The sequence below is a fragment of the Mauremys reevesii genome, linkage group 12 (assembly GCF_016161935.1).
Source record: "Mauremys reevesii isolate NIE-2019 linkage group 12, ASM1616193v1, whole genome shotgun sequence".
NCBI classification, from domain to species: Eukaryota; Metazoa; Chordata; order Testudines; family Geoemydidae; genus Mauremys; species Mauremys reevesii.
Window position 1 is genome coordinate 5,604,893 of NC_052634.1, and position 19,782 is coordinate 5,624,674.

The window sequence follows — 19,782 nt, forward strand, 5'->3', positions numbered from 1 at the left end:
AGCAGCTGGGAGGGATTTTAAATCAAGCTCCAAAACCTCCAACTCAGAACCTCCTAAGCAATGGGAGAACCCCCACACTGTAGCAGGTTGGAAGTTTTGCTACAAGCTTCTCTCCCTCCCCCCCCCCCCATATCTCCCAAAAAGAAAAAAGTCAACACACTTGTGATTAAGGGGAAGCTTTTATTGGAAAACCAAAGACCCTTGAAAACCATTTATTCCCCTTTGTTGGAAAAAGCAAAAACAAGTGAGAAACTGACCCGAAAGTGAAGTTTGTCTGGAAGGTAGGGCCACCAGACAGCAAGTGTGAAAAATCAGGACAGGGGGTGGGGGGGTAATAGGAGGCTATGTAAGAAAAAGCCCCAGGTATTGGGACTGTCCCTATCAAATCAGGACATGTGGTCACCCTACGGGAAGGTCACACGGTAAGTCAGATCCGTTTCCCCACCAGCTCCCCTGGAAGAATCAATCCCCTCCAGGCCAGAGGAAAGGCAGCGAACATCCAGGTCACTGCAAAGAGCACAGGGGAGTGTGGGTGTCCCGGAGGCAAAGCAGGAGCAGGCCTGGCTGGGCCCAGCCTCTGGAGCAGGTAAGGGCAGGTGCGAAGCGCTTCCCCCCCTTCACAGGCAGCTTTTCAGAGGCCTCCAAAGGCCCTTTCCCCTTGGCAGCTGCCACCTCCCCAGCAGGCCCCGGCCCGGCTCCCCCGGCCCGGGCCCCTTCCCCGTCCGCCCCACTTACCGCCTGCGCGGCGCGGCCCAGCACCAGCCCCGGCTCCCCCCGGCCGAAAGGCAGCGCTTCCGGGGGCCCGGTTTATATTCCCCGCCCCGCGGCAGCGGACCAATCAGACGGGGGGGTCGTTCACTCGCTCGGCGGCTGCGGACCAATAGAATGGCGGGGAAAGAGCAAAACGTTCTAAATAGGTTTGTCCCACGTCGCGGCTCGTAGGCCCGCCTGCGTGGTGCGCTCTGGGAGTTGTAGTCCCGCCCGGGCCGCCTCAGTCACATTCGTGGGAATTGGAGTCCCGGAGCAAGGGGCGGGCGGACTCGCTTTCCCGTAGTGCCGCGCGCTGGGTCCCCCTCGCTGGTGACTGCGGTGCTGGCGCACTCGGGCCGGCTGGAGGAGGAGGATCTGGGCACCCGGATCGCCCGGCTCTCCCGCCGCGTGGGGCAGCCGAGGGGGGGCCTGGGGGGTGACCGGCGGGGCTGGGTGTGGGGCGGGTCTACGGGGGGCGGGTTGTGGGGGGGACCCGAGGAGGGATCCAGGGGGTCTGGCTGCATTACTGTTGATTCCTGGGCTGTGGTACTGCACCCCGGGGCCTCAGTGAAGCAGTGCAGAGGAGGAACCCTCCGCGGGGCCCAGGACCCTTCTGCGAGCTGTCTGCAAATCCCAGCTTCTGCTCCTTGAGCACCTTCTAGCAGCATCTCCCCCGGGGAAGAAGGGGCCCCACCCAGCATGGTTCAGTTCTCCCCCTGCTGCAACACGGCTGCCTAAACAGGAGGGAGGAAGAGCCCCGGGGAAGGTCCTGCACAGCATTTGGCCCAGATTCACAAAGGTATTTTGCTGATTAACTCCCATTTATTCAAATGCCTTTGAAGAGCTGGTGCTGTGTCGCTGGGGTGCGTGGATTGAAAATGGCCAGTAAAGTGCTTTGAGATCCTCTGACTGAGGGAGAGGAAAATCATGAGCACTGAAGCGATGTAACACAACTGGGTTTTAGCAATCTGCATGCCAAGGGGACGTACCGGCAGCAGGCAGCTCAGCTCTGCCCCTTCCCACATTTCAGCCTCTCGCAAGGCTGACAGGGCCCACAGGGCAGGAGCAGCCCTATGGTGCATAATACGAATTCCTGGACGGGATTTAATAGATCATTGAAATAATGGGAGCAAATGGACAAAGGCCTGGGTGGATCTCCAAGGAGAGGCTGGAGCAGAGCAGGGTGTTGGCTCATCAGCTCTGTCATCCTGGCTACCACCAACCTACCCCTTTGGTCACCGCTGCCCAATGGGTACATTCCTTCCTGATCCCAGGGACAATCTTTATAGGGGGATGGGAATGGAGGTGGGTTTAAAATACCCCTGCCATTCTAGATCTAGTGCAGCTCCTGGGAGAAAGGCACCAGCTCTGTCCTCTGCAGCAAAAGGGAAAGATAGGTGAGACAGCTGGGATCTTGCAGCACAAACACCCACCAGTGCATCCATACACCACAGCCGGAGCACACCGGTGCTCCTCCAACCAGCTTGGGGTCTTTAGATCTGAGCCTGCCTCCGTCCCCCAGAAAAAGCAAAGGCACGGGAAGGAGAGGAACAAGGAACAGAAGCTACAGAGGACATTAGATTTAAGAGGACACACTGAGCTTAACAAAAAGTCTGAAACCCCCACTAAGTTTCCGTAGATCAGTTGTAACTGACAGCAGGACCTTGTGAAAGTTATTCTCTCACTCACCAGCGCATTGTTGGAAGTTTCTTTACTGTATGGGAGCAGAAGGAGCACAAGTCAGTTTCTTTTTTCCATGGTCTGTTTCTAGTCAATATCACGCCTGTGCAGGGACACCCTGAAGTGTTTGACTGTAAGACAGGGCAGGGGGAGGTTTTTTGTTTTTAAAAGAAAATTGCCATGAAAACAGCTCATTTCTCTGATTTGAATGAAAATATTTCTATTGATCTCATACGCTTAGAGGCCCAAAGCATGTGGAGAGCAAACAGAAAAATCAACTTCTCCCCTGTATCAAAGAGCTCTGTCACAGCCTGCACTGTGAGCTACTTACAGCTGCTGTCGGAACAAGTGGAGATATTTCGGAATGCTCTGGTTCCACCCCAGGAGATGCTGACTTGGTCGGACCCAGTAAATACATGCAGAGCAGGCTGTAAGTTTATTCTGAGCTAGATGCAAAGCAGTGAGAGCCCTGCTGTTCCATCGGTTGCTTTATAAATATGACTGTTTTAATATGACTAGAGAGTGAGTGTTATTGGGAGCCTCACCCAGAGCACATTTAACTAAAGTGGAAGAGCTTCCACGGGCAAGAAGGAGGGCACCTCACTCTCAGTAAACCCCCTCTTCCCTCCAGGCTACCTATCCAAAATTATTCTTAACAATGGCAGAGGGGGGATTTGGATCCATATTTTCATAGGCCAGACATGTAACCCAACCTGTGCACTACAGAGGGAATATTGCACTTAACTGAAGTGGAACAGCTTTAACAGGCAAGAGCGTTGCTTTGATGCCTGCATTTGATTTAATCAATTGTGCTTTGCAATCAATTGGAGCTACATCCCGCATGATGAAGCAGTCTTGGCCCAGAGAGTGGAACATATCCTGACAATATTTCACCCTTGTCTATGCTGTATTATCAGTTGCCAGAGCAGGAATCATTGCACAGTAGCCAATACTCAAAAAACAGCAGACAGAAAACACACACACACAGGTGACCCGAAGGTAAAAGGTTACATGTGCCCTTCCTGGATCTCATTTAATGGAAAGGTTACGGGAACCCCTGCTTTGTCATATGTAGATCTCTAGCGGCCCAGGGCATTTACAATCTCCTTTAAAGTATTTGTGGGAGAAATCAACAACTTCATTAGCGCTCTGACAAGGGTATCCCATGTTTTGCATTCGGCTCTGCAGGGTTCTGAGAAACAGAAAGCCTGTGAATCAAAGGCTTAATGGCTGTTCTGATCCTGCCCAGCTATGTCACAGTGACCTCCGTGACAGCCAATGAGAACAATCCATTACCGTACCCATCAGACTGGCGAAAACTGCAGCTGCATTGCAAACCCCTTTTCTAGCCAGGGTCCACCGTGAAAGGCGCTGGCTGAGGTGCAACTTCAAAGGAAACAAAACTGGAGAAAAACTCAATTCATTTGATAAGGCCAATGGGTGCAGAATGCTCTCCCTTTGCATAGTGCTGGCATGAATTTGCAGCCAGTTACACCCTCTTGTGGCAGCTTTACTAGGAGCAAAATACACAAGGGAGCTCTGATAATGGGAGTTTTCTCTCTGCCAAAATTGAACAATGGAGGAGAAAATTCCCTTCTCCCCTGCTCCTTTGCAGCTGATGGAAGCCCAGCAGGAAAGCTGAGCAAAGGCAGCTCAGGCAGGGGCATAGCACACAGCTCTGTTCTCACTCTGTTTAAGATATTACAGCTTAAAAGGAAGCAGTCTAGGTATTTTTCATGACTATGAATACAAGGTTTAGCATAGCTGATGGGCATAAAAGGGCCACCCCTCTCCCTCCACCAGTGTTAAACTGAGGTCAAGGTTAAATATTAGATAAGCCTCATTAAACCTTTCTAACTCATTTAGATTTATTATTCCTTTATGGTACACATATTTCTGTGTTTGACTATAAAACAATTGCCCCATCTCACCTTATTTTGAAACTGTACTTGTGAATTACCCGTAATCTCATCCTGGTCTTATCTTCTGCTCACTCTTGCTGACATTTAGGCTAATTTTCACTTGATCAAGGAAATGTCACATAGCGATGCACCTTAATACCCTTTAAAACTGCCTTCCTCAAACAAAGACATTCCACCAGAGAAGTAGATCGTCACGGAACAAGCCACCCAAATACCCCAAGGAAACCTGCTTCAATACAGAAATAAAACCCCCTCAGACCACACACCCCTCGTTGTCCCCTACCACTCCACACTGGAACTCCTACAGGGTATCGTTAAACAATTACAACCCATACTCAATGGGGACCACATCCTGAAAGAAATCTTTCCTGAACCGCCTCTCTGGCCTTCAAACAACCCCCAGCCTCTCCGAGCTCATCATCAGATTCAAGCCGTCAACAGACCAGGACCCGCCAAATCCGAGCGGCACCAGACCCTGCCATAACAATAGATGCAAAACTTGTATACATATCTCAACTGCTATGCTGATCGATATTCCCCACAACTCGCCTTTCAACATCCGCAGGTCCTACACATGTCTGTCACAACATGTGGTGTATCTCATCCGGTGCACTAGATGCCCCAGTAACAACTATGTGGGTGAAACCAGACAATCACCACGCTCTCAAATGAACTCACGAAGAAAAATGATAAAAGATAAAAACACCCTGTCACCCGCGGGCAAACAATTTTCACAAAACAATCGCTCCATATCTGACCTCTCAGTCATCCTCCAAGGAAACCTGCACGTGCCTGGGAGCTTAAATTTGCTAGACTTTAAATTAGCATATAATTTAAATATTGTATCCTTATGGACTGTGTTGGTTAGACCTACCACACTCTGGGCCTTCTGGGTCATAACCCATTGATGGGGCCAGCATGTTCCCTGTCTTGCCACAGGGGACGATCATGGAGCTGCTTGACCACAAGAAACTGAATCAGGATGTGGCTTATTTTGCTGACGTTGTGAGGTGGGTAGTGGGGTCTCATGGTAAAACTGGATTTGGTGCCAGGACTGCCCCTGTATCATACATGGGCACTATATATGTCATCTGTGACTCGTTCAACACCCTCAGGTTGGAGGAACTGATTGCCTAACAGTGATCAAATACCTCCCCATTGCCTTGCAGCTGGGATCCGGCTCTAACCTGCACGTACTGCTCCCTCTCTAACTTGGGCTCTGTTTTCCCTGCAGTACAACTGAGAATGTGGCAGTGTACACCTGGGAAAATCTCCAGAAGCATCTGCCCGCGGGGGCTCTTAATAAGGTCAAGGTGTACGAATCCAAGCGGAACGTCATTGTGTACAATGGAGACGAGACGGCTCCACTGGCCTTGATGCGTGACCGGAGCGCACACAGCGTAATCAGGGACTAGCATTGTCTGCAGATGAAATGAAGCTTTGCAATCAAGATAAAATCCACTGCACTGCAGCTCGTGCCTGTTCCCGCTTCGCTAACTGTGTCCAGTCTTGATCTCTCGCTCCAGCCCACCCCCCGGCTGCTGCTGACATGTTGTGAGTGAACATTTTAAAGCTAATTTCTGCACAGAAATATAAACAACCAAGCTTCCTGCAGACACTAAACTGTCCCCTACTCCCCACTGAGGGGTGGAGAGGCAAAGGACCAGGGTAACTGTGTACCAGCAGGACACTCACCTCTTGAGCGCCTCCTGCTGCTGCTGTGCGGTACAACTTTTCTCACTTCTGGCGCCCCCTGTAGGTTGTTGACCTCACTTGGCAGATCTTCACTGGCTTGGCCCTCAAACTGGGTCACACCATCAAAATGAGCCCCTGCTGGGGTAGCAAAGAGTCCAACAAAACTGTCTGTCTGCCCTCACCCAGGTCTTCACTCAGCCCCTGCTCTGGGCCCTTCAAATGCAGCCCTTTGCTTGGGCTTCCAAGCAAGCCTTGTCCCATTATCAGGGCTTACACCACTTTGCCAGTGGGGGAACTCAGGCCCACTCCCTGCTCCAGGTTCTGACCCAGGGACCCTGTGAAAAGCAGCCATGTTCTGCTCACTTTGATTCATTGCTGCTACTTCCCTGGACCTTTTCTCACCTGGCCCCTGTATCTTCACTCCTTGCTTCAGTTCTCAGGGCCCGCCCCCCAGTTTAAGCCAGTGCAGCCAGAACCAAACTCTGTTCACTCCTCGAGCGCCTGTAGCCAGAGAGCAGCTCCCAGACCCACCCCTCTGGTTCCCCCAGCCAGGGACTGATCTGCCTGGGCCCTGCAGCTCCTTTTATCTGGGCCAGTGGAGCTCTGATTGGCTGTCTGTACTGAGGCTTCTCTAGGCAGGCCCAAAGGACCTACCTTCTCTGCTGCTTTCCTGGGGCAGGGTGTAGTGGGACCCTGGGGCCTCCGTCAGGGGGCTAGGAATAGCCAGGTGCACCCTATCACCAGAAGGAATACTGATGACAACACTGTGTGAATAAACAGCCTTTGCAGACCACCCTCATGGTGTCTCCTTCAGCTGCTGGCTCTAAGGAACTGAGTACATATAGTGACCATCCCAGAGCAGGGCTGCAGCTGGTGAACTCCCTGGGGGAGAGGCGTCAGCAGAAGGAGTTCTTAGAGTAAGATACGGTGTGTACAGAGCACAGTCAGGTGAAGCTGCAGTTCAGTGGCAGCGTGAACTTGCGCTACTGCTGGGGAGAGCAGGGCTCAGACACTATTAGCTGGAGACAACAGCACTGAGCTTGCAACAGTTAGGAATCGGAGCCGGGCACAGTGTAGTGCACCATCTACTGTCCAACCATCTGCAGTGCCTGAGAACTAGCTGAGAAATAATGTCTCCATGAAGGGAACAGACTAAGACTTGCAGGGGCTAGTAAACAAGATTGTGTAGGCTGATCTGGCCTGCAACCCAGGCAGCCAACAAGACTAGCTGCTCAAAAGGTACAGAAATATGCCCCTCTGGCCGAAACCTTGAGAGCTAAGGGTTACCAGGTTCAGACACACACACTGATCGTCAGAGCAAGTGCTGAGAGAATGCGGAATCAGTCAACACTACGCTACGGCTGATGGAACAATTCATGGTGTCGAACGCCATCAGGTGGTCGAGAGACATCTACACAGAACACATCACAGGACATTGGCAATACTAGGACGGATGAGCTGGAGTGCCGATGAGAAGCTCTGGCAGGAAAGCAACTGAAATACTTTCCTCATGGACTGTATTTTCTAAATGGACAACCTACTTAATTCTCAATTATTGAGGGACAATCTCATTATATTTTGCTTTCCACAACCAAATCTCTGTACACCTCCTCATGAGTGATGTACCCGAGTATTTAGATTCTAATATCTAAACTGAATTGTTAAATCTATTCACCTAAATGTCGGTTATTGCTGATTATGTTCTATCAAATGACTTTACAAACAAACTTTGTATTTGTGGATAATGTAAGCACTATACCCAGATGTACAGACACTCGTTTCTCAACCTATGTATTATATATATTTTTTAACATTAGCTTTAATAAAATGTTTCAATCATCTGCCTTCTTCTCTGGGGATAGGTTTTATCACTGTGAGAAGCTTGATTCTCACTGTATGTGGAACCAGACTTTGTTACAACTATGGGTCTGGATCCAATCCCTCTGTATGACCTACCAGCCTATGTGCCTTTAACGTGTGCACCTGACACTTGAACAAAGGGGGATGAGAGATGAGAAAATTCCTAATATCTCATAGCGGCCCTTTGCTAGTGTTTTGTCCCGTCTCATGTCTCAGCCACTAGGGTTTTGCACCAGGAAAAGCTCCCAAGGGAAATGGTGAAAGGACTCAGTTTTCCTTTGCTTTATTTCATCTATTGCTCCTAGTTATTCCCCCATGGATCTCTGGTCTGATCTAATTCCTCACCCTCCCTCCCTGCTAGCAGTAGTAGAAGGTTATGTCCTCCTGCAGTTAGTACTGAGCCCTGCTCTATTGATTGAGCTCTTTCCTTATAGTCAACCTCTCTGGCCCCTCAACCATTTTCATTGCTGTTCCCATAGCTCTCTCCCACTTTACGGCTACCTTTCTGGTAATGGGATGGCCAGAACTGAACGGGCTATATATCAGGTGTGACAATAGCAGTGCCCTGTAAAGAGGGGCACTCTCCTCCCAACCCCCGCTCAGAATCTCTCTGCCAGGGGAGACGTCTGCAAAAGAGACCAAACTCATGTCATTAGCTGCCTGCTTCGCAGGCTGCAAGCATCTTTCCCCCGCCCACATACAGACACATCTTGGACTGCTTCAGTACCCTTGCTCCCAGATTTCTCCTTCCCATTAAGCACCTGTGGGTTGGGTTACTTGTCCACAAATGTGTTAGCCTAAGTTGAATCTTCTTTTGTTTCCTGCCCCTAGAGCCTTTGGATTTCTCAGCCCTCCCTGGCGTCTGTGTCTCCTCACCATTTAGTGTTACCTGTTGGATTCATTGTTAGCCCTGGGCTAAGGGGCTGGATTGACATGGCCTGTCCCTGCTCCAAGGACCTCCGGCACAAGGACGTGGGCGATGTCAGCTTCCTCCAGTCACAGCTGCTTTCCCTTGTCCTGGAGACCCCTACACTTATTCCGTCCGTGGGGCCCATTCATTTGTGGGTGCTATTTGCAGTAGTTGAGACGGCTCTGAGGGCCCAAGCTAAGGCCTGGTTTAATTTGGAAAGGGCTGGATTAGAGTGTTTGCAGGGAGAGGTGGCGTTGCCTATGGAATACTCTCCCCCGGCTTTGCCACAACCCTAGTTTCAAGCTCATTGCTCCTCCTTGGCTTTCTCTGGGGCATGGGGGGAGTTGAGTAGCAGGATCAGCCTCGGGACAGCGCTTGTTATTTTGGGAGAGTTGCATCTGAATTACTGTGCTAATTCGCTAATCTGTTTCTTTATTTGGCCTACATGCTGCTTTGGAGCTAGGTACACAGCAGAGCAGCCTAGCTTCTGTGTAGTGAACGCCAGCCGCCAAAGTCCAGGGGCAGACACTGGGCTCTTTATTCAGGGAAGGGGGGTAGTGTAGTATTTCTGAAGCAATACATGCCCAGGATACTGGATTTCTGCCCCTTGCACCTGCGTACGCATGAACAACTGCAGAAATGTCTGGGTGGAGCCCTCTATGTTATGGAGGAGCTCAGAAGAGATGATCATAATGGTCCCTTCTGGCCTTTAAAATGTGTGAGCCGAGAAGTCCCTGAGCAAGAAGTGGAGCCCGTTCCCCAGGTACCAATCACGGGGAGCAGTCTTTTATTAGTACAGCCAGACAGATAAGCTGCTGTATGTGGCCTCCACAACCAACCAACCAACCTGTTCCCTCTTCACCCATCCCACCACAACTAACGCATCTGAGCATAAGAGACTTGCCCATCTATCTGAAAGATGAATGAATGACAGTTATATTTGACCGGAGGAAGGTCAATTGATGCAATGCCCTCTAAGTGTGCCTACGCAGAAAAATAAAAATAGCTGTGTTTGTCACCTGCTGGTTTCACTGTGGATTGTCAAGGGCATAACGGGGGTGTGACAGGGATGTGTTTGACCCACGCTGATTTTACGACAGGATGTGGTGTGGGGGCATATTTGATTCTTGCTGGTTTCACTGGGGTGGGGGCATGGCAGGGGCATTTGACTCATGCTGGTTGCACTGGGGGGAGTAGCAGGGGTATGTCAGAGGCATGTTTGATCCATGCTGGTTTCACTGGGGGACATGACAGGAAAGTGTCAGGGGCATGTTTGACTCACACTAGTTTTGCTGTGGGCATATGTCAAGGTGTGTTTGCCCCATGCTGGTTTCACCAGGGGGCGTGGCAGGGACACAATAGAGGGGTGTTTGACCCACACTGGTTTCACTAGGGGTGCATGGCAATGGCATGGTTAGCATATGCAGGGTTTCAATGACAGCATGGAAGGTGGTATCATCCTTTTTCTTTGAGTTGTGATGTTTGCACAAACTGGAACTGACCTTTTCCAGCTGCCAAGTGGGGCAGCACCCTCTCTGCTCTTCCTGGCTGAGTTGAGACAGTTTCCTGAAGAAGCAGTGGCACACTTGGGACTCGGAAGAGGCATTTTTCCCTCCTTCCCTTGATCCTGTCTCGCCTTTCGCTTTGTGCACTACAGCCAAAGCCACCACTCTGAGCAGAGCTGCTGACTTGCCTCTCCCGCTCAGAGCACATTGGTGCTGGGAAGAAGTAGGCTCTCTGGGCACCTGCTGCCTCCCTTGCCTGCCCAGCTCATGGCAGCATGGGGGTTACAGCAGACCGGCAGAGCAGGGCAGTGGAGTTAGCCAAGCAGTGGGCTCTTCTGGAGAAGGTGCTATCGCCTTGCGCAGTATTAGCTTCAGACCCATTCACTACGTATTAATAATACTGCAGCAGCACAGAGAACAGGCTTGGGGGCTACAGAGGCAGTTCCTTCACCAAAGGCACAATGCAGGAGCGAAAGGAAAGGAAAAGCAGAGATTCACACTGATCTTCTAGTTCGAGGTAGCAGGCTTCTCCATTAACGTGGGACAAAGATGCCATGGAATCCATAAGGCATTTGCACTGGGACTTCTGCGCGGCCCAGTTCGCTGAAGGTCTCTGCATCCAGGACAAGCAGGAAAGTGTTTTGGTTCTACAGAATGAAAGACAGCAAGAGGAATGGCAGTGCTGGGTTCCACTCTGCCTTCCCATCCCCAACACATCTCCTCCTCCACCAGGAAGAGTCTGTCTGCACAGCAAGACTGCTCAAACCAGCACCCAAGAAAGTGAGCTAGAACCAGTGCTGCCCAGACATACCCTCAAAGCAGCTTTGACCCTGGAAACTAGGCTGCTGTTAGGAATCTGATGCTCTGATGCAATTGACAATTGCAGAGGATGTAGTGACTGCAAATAAACTCAGCAGTACAAGGATTGGAAAGCAGATGAGCACGGGGAATGAAGTGTTGGGACTGCCCTCTACATAGTACCAAATCCAATTCTATGATTTAAAAACCACCATATAAACACAACAGTTTCTTGCTACTTGTGAAACGTGAGAATGAGTTACCTGCGAGGGTGTGACCACAACTGACAGAATGACTCCACTGTCTTCTGCAGTGGCTTTAGGCACTGGCACAAACACAGGCTCCGAAGGATAGAATCCATCCTCTTGCCAAATCTAGCAGGCAAAAAAAAAAAAAAAAGACAGAAGAGATGCACTTTATTATGATTTAGGTACTACTGATATCCAGAGACCCGAGTCAGGATCAAGGCCCATTTGTATTGTCCAGAAATGCAGAGACACCTTGTGCCCTGAAGAACTTACAGTCTAAGGCCCTGATTCTGCAACTAGCTCCATGCAGCTGGACCTACTGAAGTCAGCAAAGCTCCATTCAGGCAGATCCCTGTGCCTATGATGAACCCCACTGACTTACTGGAGCTGCCTGCACAGAGCTTCCTGCAGGATTGGCTCTCAATTAAGACAAGATGCATGAAGTGGGGATAGCAAACTAGTGGAGGGAATGCGGAAGGGAACAAAGGGGGTGTAGACCAGCTCTGGGCACAGTGAGATGCCTAATTCAGAAATGGATTTTGCTTTGTTTTTAAATGACAGCCTAGCAATAAAGCAGCCCTGAGTGTCCCCTCTGACCATCATCCAAGGTGAACAAGAAGTCAAGCATTTCCCATTCTCCCCACACCTACTGGAGCTAGATAAATCAAGAGCAGGACTGAGACAGACATTTTCCCACCGGTAGATAAAGAGAAGATTAGCATTAAAGAGAGGACCACAACTGAGACATTCCCTCCAATCTTTCATATGCGCAGTGTCACTACTTACCCTAAACATGAAAGGGTCATTTACTGAACACTAAAGGATTGTGAGAGTTTTCAAAAACGTGAACATTATTATTCATTATTTCTGTTCCGGTAGCACCTCAAGTTCCCAGCTGAGATCGATGCCCCATCGTATGAGGCATTGTACAAACACAATGAGAAATGGGCCCTGCATCAAAGACAGGCTAAATAGACAAGCTGGGCACAGGGTGAAACTACGTCCTGAACTGACTTGCCCAAGGTCACACACCAGGTCAATGGTAGAGCCAGCAATAGAACACAGGTCTTCTCTAGCCCAGTCCAATGGACTACCCGGCTGCTTCTAACAAATCACCCAGCCACTCCTAACATGGAAACTGTTATGATCTGCAGGAGGGTCTTCTGGGTTCTAGTTTCTAATCTGATGTTTGCTTTTAAAATAGGAATTCTTTATAAATTCAGAAGCAAGCCCAAGCCTGCACCAGGTTTTTCTAGGTCCTGTAAAATTTGCTACAACCATGAAGACATTGCCAATCCATGCAGTACAGGGAGGGTAACTGAAATTAACTCATCTGTTTTGATTTCTCAGCAATAACATACAAGGGAGAAAATGTTGCGAAATAAAAAAAGCACCAATTAGTAGAGAAATCACCTTTCCTTTTCTGAAAGCTGTCAAAAACAGTAAGGAACGTACGAGATGTACTTGAGCGTACTAAAAAAATCACGAAGTCATTACAGCTGAAACGTTAGTTGTTAGTGCTCTGGTGGGTAGGGCACTGATCTGCCACAGATTTGCTCTATGACCTCAAACAATTCTCTTCACCTTTTGTTCATCCCCCCTCCCTTTTTCTGTCTTATCTATTCATCAGGGCTGGAACTCTCAGAGAGAGAGAGAGAGAGAGAGAGTGCGTGTGTGTACAGTGCTTAGCACAATAGGGTCCTGGTCTCAGTGGGGCCTCTGGAGACTACAGTAATACAAATCATTAGTTAATGAACCGTTGTTCCAAAGCCAGGTTGGACTGAGCCCAACATGGGTTTCTTCCTGCACAGAGAGCCTTTTCAAAAACCTGTGATATTTAGAGCTTCCAGAGGCTTTTCCCAGCCAGATTATGACAATTTGGAGAGGGAGCAAATTTTCAGGGAGAAGTCTTGACCATCCCTGTAGTGTTCAATAAAGACCTTGCTCGTGTTTTTAAAGGTTGGGGAAATCTTACATAAAAAGGGAGACACTGAAAAGGTGCGCTGGGATTTTCAGAGAGGCCTGGAGGAGGAATTAAGGTCCCAGCTGTTAGCGACTGTCAATAGGAGTTGGACGCATAAGGCCTCAGTCTATATTTTAAAATTTGTATATATGTCAGTCAGAGATGGGAATAACCACAAGCAGCAGACCAGCAATGCAGACAAAAACCCCAGTGTAGACTCAACTATGCTGAGAGAAGAATACTTCTGTCAACGCAGCTAATATCGTTTGGGGAGCTGGTGTTTTTACATAGGCAGAGCTCCTCCTCCGGTGAGCACACACTGCGTCTACACTAGCATAGGCTCTGTAGTGTAGACGTAGTCCTAGTCTATAGAAACTTGCAACAGAATAACTACTTTGGGTTTAATTCATATCTTTCATCATTTCGATGCCTCTGTGGGAGGACATTCTTATTTCACCATAAACACGCCCTTGTTGTGATTTAGCAGAAGGTAATTCATTCCAATTAAAGCTAAATGAAAACAGGGTGAGTTTATTCTAAAATAAGAGCCCACACTCAAATTTGCATTGAATTAAATCCAATTGAGGATTTATTTCAGACAAACCCCAACTCCCTCTGGCCCGTTAGCCTATTACTGTAAAAAGGAAATTCATGTCTGGGGTTTAAACCCACCAAAGCAGGGAAACCCTTGTAGCTGCCACAGACCCATTATGCCACTCAAGGTCCCACATCACAGGCCTACAGATTAAAATCTGTCCCAGTGAGGGTCAGTATAAGCTCTGCCTAGTTACATACTGCACATTGGTAGGGCAGAACACCCCAGCTTTATGTTCATTGCCCCAGACCCCAAAAGCCTGAATTCCAGGTGCCCTGGAAGCATCACCTCCACATTATAGGTTTCGCTGTATTTTTAGAGTCATAGAGTTTAAGGCCAGAGAGACCCACCAGATCAGCTAGTCTGACCTCCTGTATACCACAGGCCACCAGCACCACTTAGCACCTGCACACAATCTTTTAGTGCACACGTTTCCCATGCTGTGTTCATCGTGATCATGTGGCACCACACCCTTTAAGATCATCTTGATCCTGTCTCCATACCCAAGCCCCCTTCCCCTGCCCTGGTCTGTCCAGAGACCCAAAGGGTGTCACATTCGTGCAGGGCAGACAATGGAAGTGTGGGCCCAATCCCAGCCCCCCTGTTAAATAGATCCCAGTGCTGATGGGTGACAAAGCTGCCTGGGCTGCAGGATGACAGAAAACACACAACAGCCAGTTCACAGGCTGAGTCGTTGAATGGGGACAACTCCAGGGTCTTAAAGAAGATCCTACTTTGTCTCACCTTCATTTTCTTGGTTTCTGTATCCATCTTGATCAGCGAATCCCCCACCAGGTGCCGAAAGCCGCAGCCGTAGAAGAAGCGGTACTTCCTGCCGTTGCACCGTGAGTAGTTAATCTGGGGGAACTCCATGCCCCCTACCTCCTCCAGGTCCTCTGAATGGAGATTTTCATGCATGCACCAGACCTAGGGCAAACAGCAGAGCACAGGGGTGTTACTGAGCCCTGACCTGGGACAGGCGCTTCAACCCCTAACTGGTCTCATCCACATGCTACCCAGCTATTACAGGGAAGAGGAAATGTTTGGCTTTGTTCCCTGGACACCTCTAGCCGGCCCATCTCAGAACCATGCTGGGTCCCTTATCCACTCCACCCAAGGAAGAGACTGACAGCATTCGGGGGTTTCACAAGGGCCCATAAGGCTGAGCTAAGGGGGAAAGCCTCTGTAACAGCATCAGCACTCCAGTGCATTGAACAGCACCTTTCAGCCTGCAGGATCCTAAAGCACTTGACAAGCTGATCCAGGGATTGCTCCTCCACCACTGAGATGACTCCACCTCTGGGGCTATGTCTACACTGCATAGTAAGCTCAGGTCTGCGAGACCTGGGCTTGCAGAATTGGTGTGTCCAAGTCTGTGCTTGAGCATCCACACTGCACTGCAAACCTGGGCCTCCCAACAGTGCCAATGTGTCCACACAGCTCTGAATCAGTCCTTCTGCTTCTGGGTGGAACACGGGAACTGATTAACCACCCACTGCTGCACTACACAACAGTTTAGGGAAGGAGGCAAAGAGCAATCTTGTATCCAACTGAAAATGCAGGGTGAATTTTGGGATCAAAAGACAGAATTTGGCCAGTTACACCAGGGCTAACACCCCAACTCATGCCAAAAGTGCAGTGCCACAGGGCCTTTAGTAACCATGTGTGGTCAGGATGTTGGCTTTACATCTCATCTAAAAGATGGCATCTCCAGCAACACAGTGCCAGAGCTTTGTACTGACTTTCATCCACGTACAGACCAAGCCTGACTCTGCTTAGGTGGCAAGAACTAAAAAGATCACAGCACAAGACAATACGGGCGCACACAACCTTCAGTGTAGTTATTTATGCCTCTAAGACGTACCGTCCCATCCACCTCTTTCACAGCACTCGCTGACGTGTAGGACAAGGGGCTGAGGTTCTGCCCCACGGGCATGCTTGAATCCACATTCAGTGGTAGAACAAAGCGGCGGGGGAAAGCTCTGGCTATCGAGTTATAGATCTGTTAGGAAGACAGGAAGTTACAGGGGGAGAGAGAGAGATGAACGGGCTGGTGAGCTCAGTCCCCGGGGTGGGGCAAACACCTATTGACCTTTCCCCCATTCCAAGGCTCCCTGCTCTCTGATGATTTGTACTAGCATAGCACCTAGAGACCCCACGCTGAGATCAGGGCCCCATTGTGCCAGGCACCGTACAGACATAGTGAGAAACAGTCCTGCCTGGGACAGCTCACAGTCTATATAGATAAGACACACAAAGAACGGGAGGGGAAACCGGCACAGAGAGGGGTAGTGCCAAGTTCACTCAGCAGGTCAGTGGCAGAGCCAGGAATAGACGCTTGGTCTCCTGACTCCCTGTCGACTGTCCCATCCACTCTGCCTCTCCCTCCCACCCAGCACTTCCTATTCCTTCCTCCTGGCCATTCCCCTGGCCCTTCTTTCCACACCCTTCCTTGGATTAATGTCACTGTTACTTAGAGACAAGTTTGCAGCTTCTAAAACAACGAAACATTCTCATTTTGCCCACAATAAGAGTCACCCACAAATCAATGAGGCCAACTAACTCCAAGGAGCGTAAAGCTCCCTCTGCATTTCCCAGCCTTCAGCTCAGACAGCCTGGGATCAGCAGGTCCCGTACAATACACACAGAGGCAGGGGCTTTACCTGATCCAGACCCTCCCCAGCTTTGCGCAGGTTTTGGAGCTGGTAAGTTTGTAGGCTCCTTCCGTCATCCTGGCAGCAGAGGTCAAGGACCACACAGCCCTGATCTTCAAAGGCGTTGATATGATGGAAAGTAGCAAATGGCTTGCTGTAAAACTGCCCCGGAAGCAGCTGCAGTGAGACAAAAGACAGATTTGTGTCCCGCCTCCAGCAATCTCAGCCCCTCCCTGGGCCCCGGAGAGTCCCATTTTCCCTTTCCAGTTCTCCAATCACTCTTTTCGTTGTCTTAGACCCCAGCAGAACAACAGCTTCACAGCCAGTTATGGGCAGAAGCAGATTCAGGCAATCTGGAGCCCAAAGCACACCATGACAAGAGCCCCTCCGACCATGCACCACCGCCCACCTGGAGGGGCAGCGGACGGGAACCCTTCTCACCCCCAGAGACGGAGGGGCAGTGGCCACGACACTCACATGGGGCCACCTGGGGAATTCACACTCCTCACCCTACACCTGGATCCCCATGTCACTTGGCAGGTACATCTCAGTCCTTGTACCTGCAACTCCAGGACTGCTTCCCAGGAGCTCCTACCTGCCTATTGCTCTATGTTCTTTTAAGGGGCAGCAGAGAGTTTTCTTGCATTTGCCTCTGCTCCAGCACCTAATAACTTCTCATCCAGGAGGCCTAACTATTCCCTAGTTTTCAACTATTCCCTAGCCTGACCCATACAGGCCAGGTTGCTGCTGCCAAAAGCCAGGGGCATTTCCTGTGGGCTCTAAGATTGACTGAACAGGAGAAATCTAGGCCTGCATAACTGCTGGAATGGCAGAACATTTACCTCTCCCGTGTGCTTATTCACCACGTGGAAGCGGGTTTTGTACTGCGGCTCCCAGTTTATCCCATCAGCAATGGGCTTCCCAAGGAACTTGGATGTGATGACCCGACACAGATTAATCTTGATGGGCTGCTCAGCGAAGACCACGTAGTTCTCACTCATTCCTGAATGGACAGAAGGGGGAAATCAAAACGTTTTGCTCCAAAAGGCAAATGAGGTGATGAGAACTGCTGGGAGCACGGGTCAGTGAACAACCTGCCTCTGGTACTAGAACCTGGTATGGCAAGTTGTCGCTTGTAGGCTGTGCTGAGTCTGCATACAGAAGGCCTAGTAGAGGATGGGAGGCACCTCACCAAAGCTGTGATAGTAGGAGGGTTTCATCTTCTCAGCTGGAGCGATGGAGCACAAAACTTTTGCTCCCTGCAAAGTGTCATCGCGGTTTGACTTCTGCGGAGGAATCCAAATAATGTTATAGCTGGAACCTGGAAAGGAGAAAGCATGTCCATCAGCCCAGAGACCCAGGATTGACACAGTCAGCACTTCAGGACAGGCACCAAACAGGTTTGTGCATTAGCCCTCTCCATGTTCAGAGTCTTAATGGCTCAGTCTTCAGATACAAGACATGCCAGATGAGATTTTCAAAGCCAACTAGGGGATTTAACCACACAATTCCCACTAGAATAAATCCTCCAGCTTTAAATATTTCAGCCACCCACCCCTGAATCTCATCAGGTGCTGACACTAAATCCCAGCTAATGAGCTCTTAAATCTTTAGCTAGATTCATCCAGGACTACAAATCTCCACTTCCTGTGGGGCCCACACTCATGCCTTCTCCTTTCAAACAAGGTCTTCCTAAGTCTTTTATTTATTGAGCACAAGGCAAGGAAAGCTCCACTCTAGCCATATGCTCAAGTTCTCCCAAACCCATTCCTTCTGTCACAGTATACAGGCTGGCCAGAGCACTCCAGTTTGACATCAGCACAGTGTGGCAATTCTTTGATTGTCCCAGGATGACACCATGTTGACAAATACATTTTATGAACAGGAACTGCAGTGTTAATGCCTGACCATACCCTGACACATGCTGAAATTCTGAAGATACGGATTCAGCTCACAGCAGAACCCAAACCCACCCCCACTTCTCCTATACACCTGCCAGGGGCGCCATTTCAGATTTTGGTGGGGGGGGGGGGACGACTTTAACGGGGATTCCAGGGACTACTTAGGCACCTGAAAACTCTAGGGGTTTTTTGCTGATAACAACTTAGACATTAGCTGATAGGCTCACTGTATCTAATTCCTATATAAAAAAGAGGATTCAATAAATATTAGACCCGTTCAGCTCTAATACTAACATGTTTTCACATCTTGTGTCAAGTCACTTAAGGGACACCCAGGGCAGGTTTAAAATTGTAATGTATATTCTTTGTTACTAATCCTTGAATACAATAATGGAAACAATTGTAGAAAAATCTAGATGACTTTCTATCCCTTTTTTGCTCTTCCTCAAGCTTGGAATCGATCATTTAACATTGGAAACATCTTACTAGGGCAAAGCCCCGTGAGTTTATACTGCACCTGCCTGAGGCTCTAGGGGTGTTACCTCACTCCAAATAATGGATTAGAAACTAACCTTGAACAGGAGTGAAACTGACACTTTCCAGTTACTTTCACAGTACTGCCAATCCCAAATGTTCAAAACTCATGAATCAGGCTCACCAAAAATCATGAGATTATGTAAAAATAGTAGATTTGGTGTTCTTTTAATTTGCCTTCTGCTTTTTGAGCCTTCATGGTGCACTGGAGTCACATTTTGAATCTTTCTCCACAGCCACGAGGGCTAGAAACTTCATTTTTCTTTAAGAATGAAGGCTGAAATCTTCACATATCCACTTGACTCCAGGAGCTGGGGCTTTAAGGACGACTATTCTCATGAGACTCATGACAAAATCATGAGAATTGGCAACACTGCTTTTTCTTCTGTTTAAAATCTAGTTACTTTCCAGAAGGCTCTTAAACACAACACTCACAGGAGAATATTTAAAACCAAACACCAAGAAAATTCTATATTTTAAAGTTGAGGGAAAAAACAGACTTCTGAGGTACATCAGGGCCACTGCAGGGAGGAAAGGAAAATAAACAGGCACAGGAGCTCTGGGCAGATCTTCCTCTAGAAAGAAAATTGGAGAGTCAAATCTTCTAGTCCTTAATCCAGTAAAACTTATATTGCCATCAGTGCCTCCTCTCACAGATATTAACATGTGCTTAATAACTATACACTTCATACTTAAATATCTGAGCCATCTTATCCAGTGCTACACATTTTATACACCTTGGTTCAGGGAATACATTTTCTGGCATA

At 49.1% G+C, this 19,782-nt stretch overlaps 1 protein-coding gene across 9 annotated transcripts in view; it reads right to left on the minus strand.

Annotated features, from left to right (window-relative positions):
* Positions 1-7,876: 7,876 nt before the first annotated feature.
* The window catches only part of LOC120375603 (beta,beta-carotene 9',10'-oxygenase-like), a 78,683-nt gene continuing 66,777 nt past the window's right edge, over positions 7,877-19,782 (minus strand). For 8 of the 9 annotated variants that reach the window (XM_039496333.1, XM_039496324.1, XM_039496325.1 and 5 more), the window contains 7 exons: positions 17,773-17,901; positions 17,423-17,583; positions 16,590-16,757; positions 15,791-15,928; positions 14,671-14,853; positions 11,384-11,494; positions 7,877-10,969 (listed from right to left, as the gene is read on the minus strand). In XM_039496333.1, the coding sequence (XP_039352267.1) occupies positions 10,856-10,969; positions 11,384-11,494; positions 14,671-14,853; positions 15,791-15,928; positions 16,590-16,757; positions 17,423-17,583; positions 17,773-17,901 (1,004 nt within the window). In that variant the 3' untranslated portion in view covers positions 7,877-10,855. The remainder of the gene's footprint in view (positions 10,970-11,383; positions 11,495-14,670; positions 14,854-15,790; positions 15,929-16,589; positions 16,758-17,422; positions 17,584-17,772; positions 17,902-19,782) is intronic. The other variant, XM_039496330.1, reaches the window with a different exon arrangement.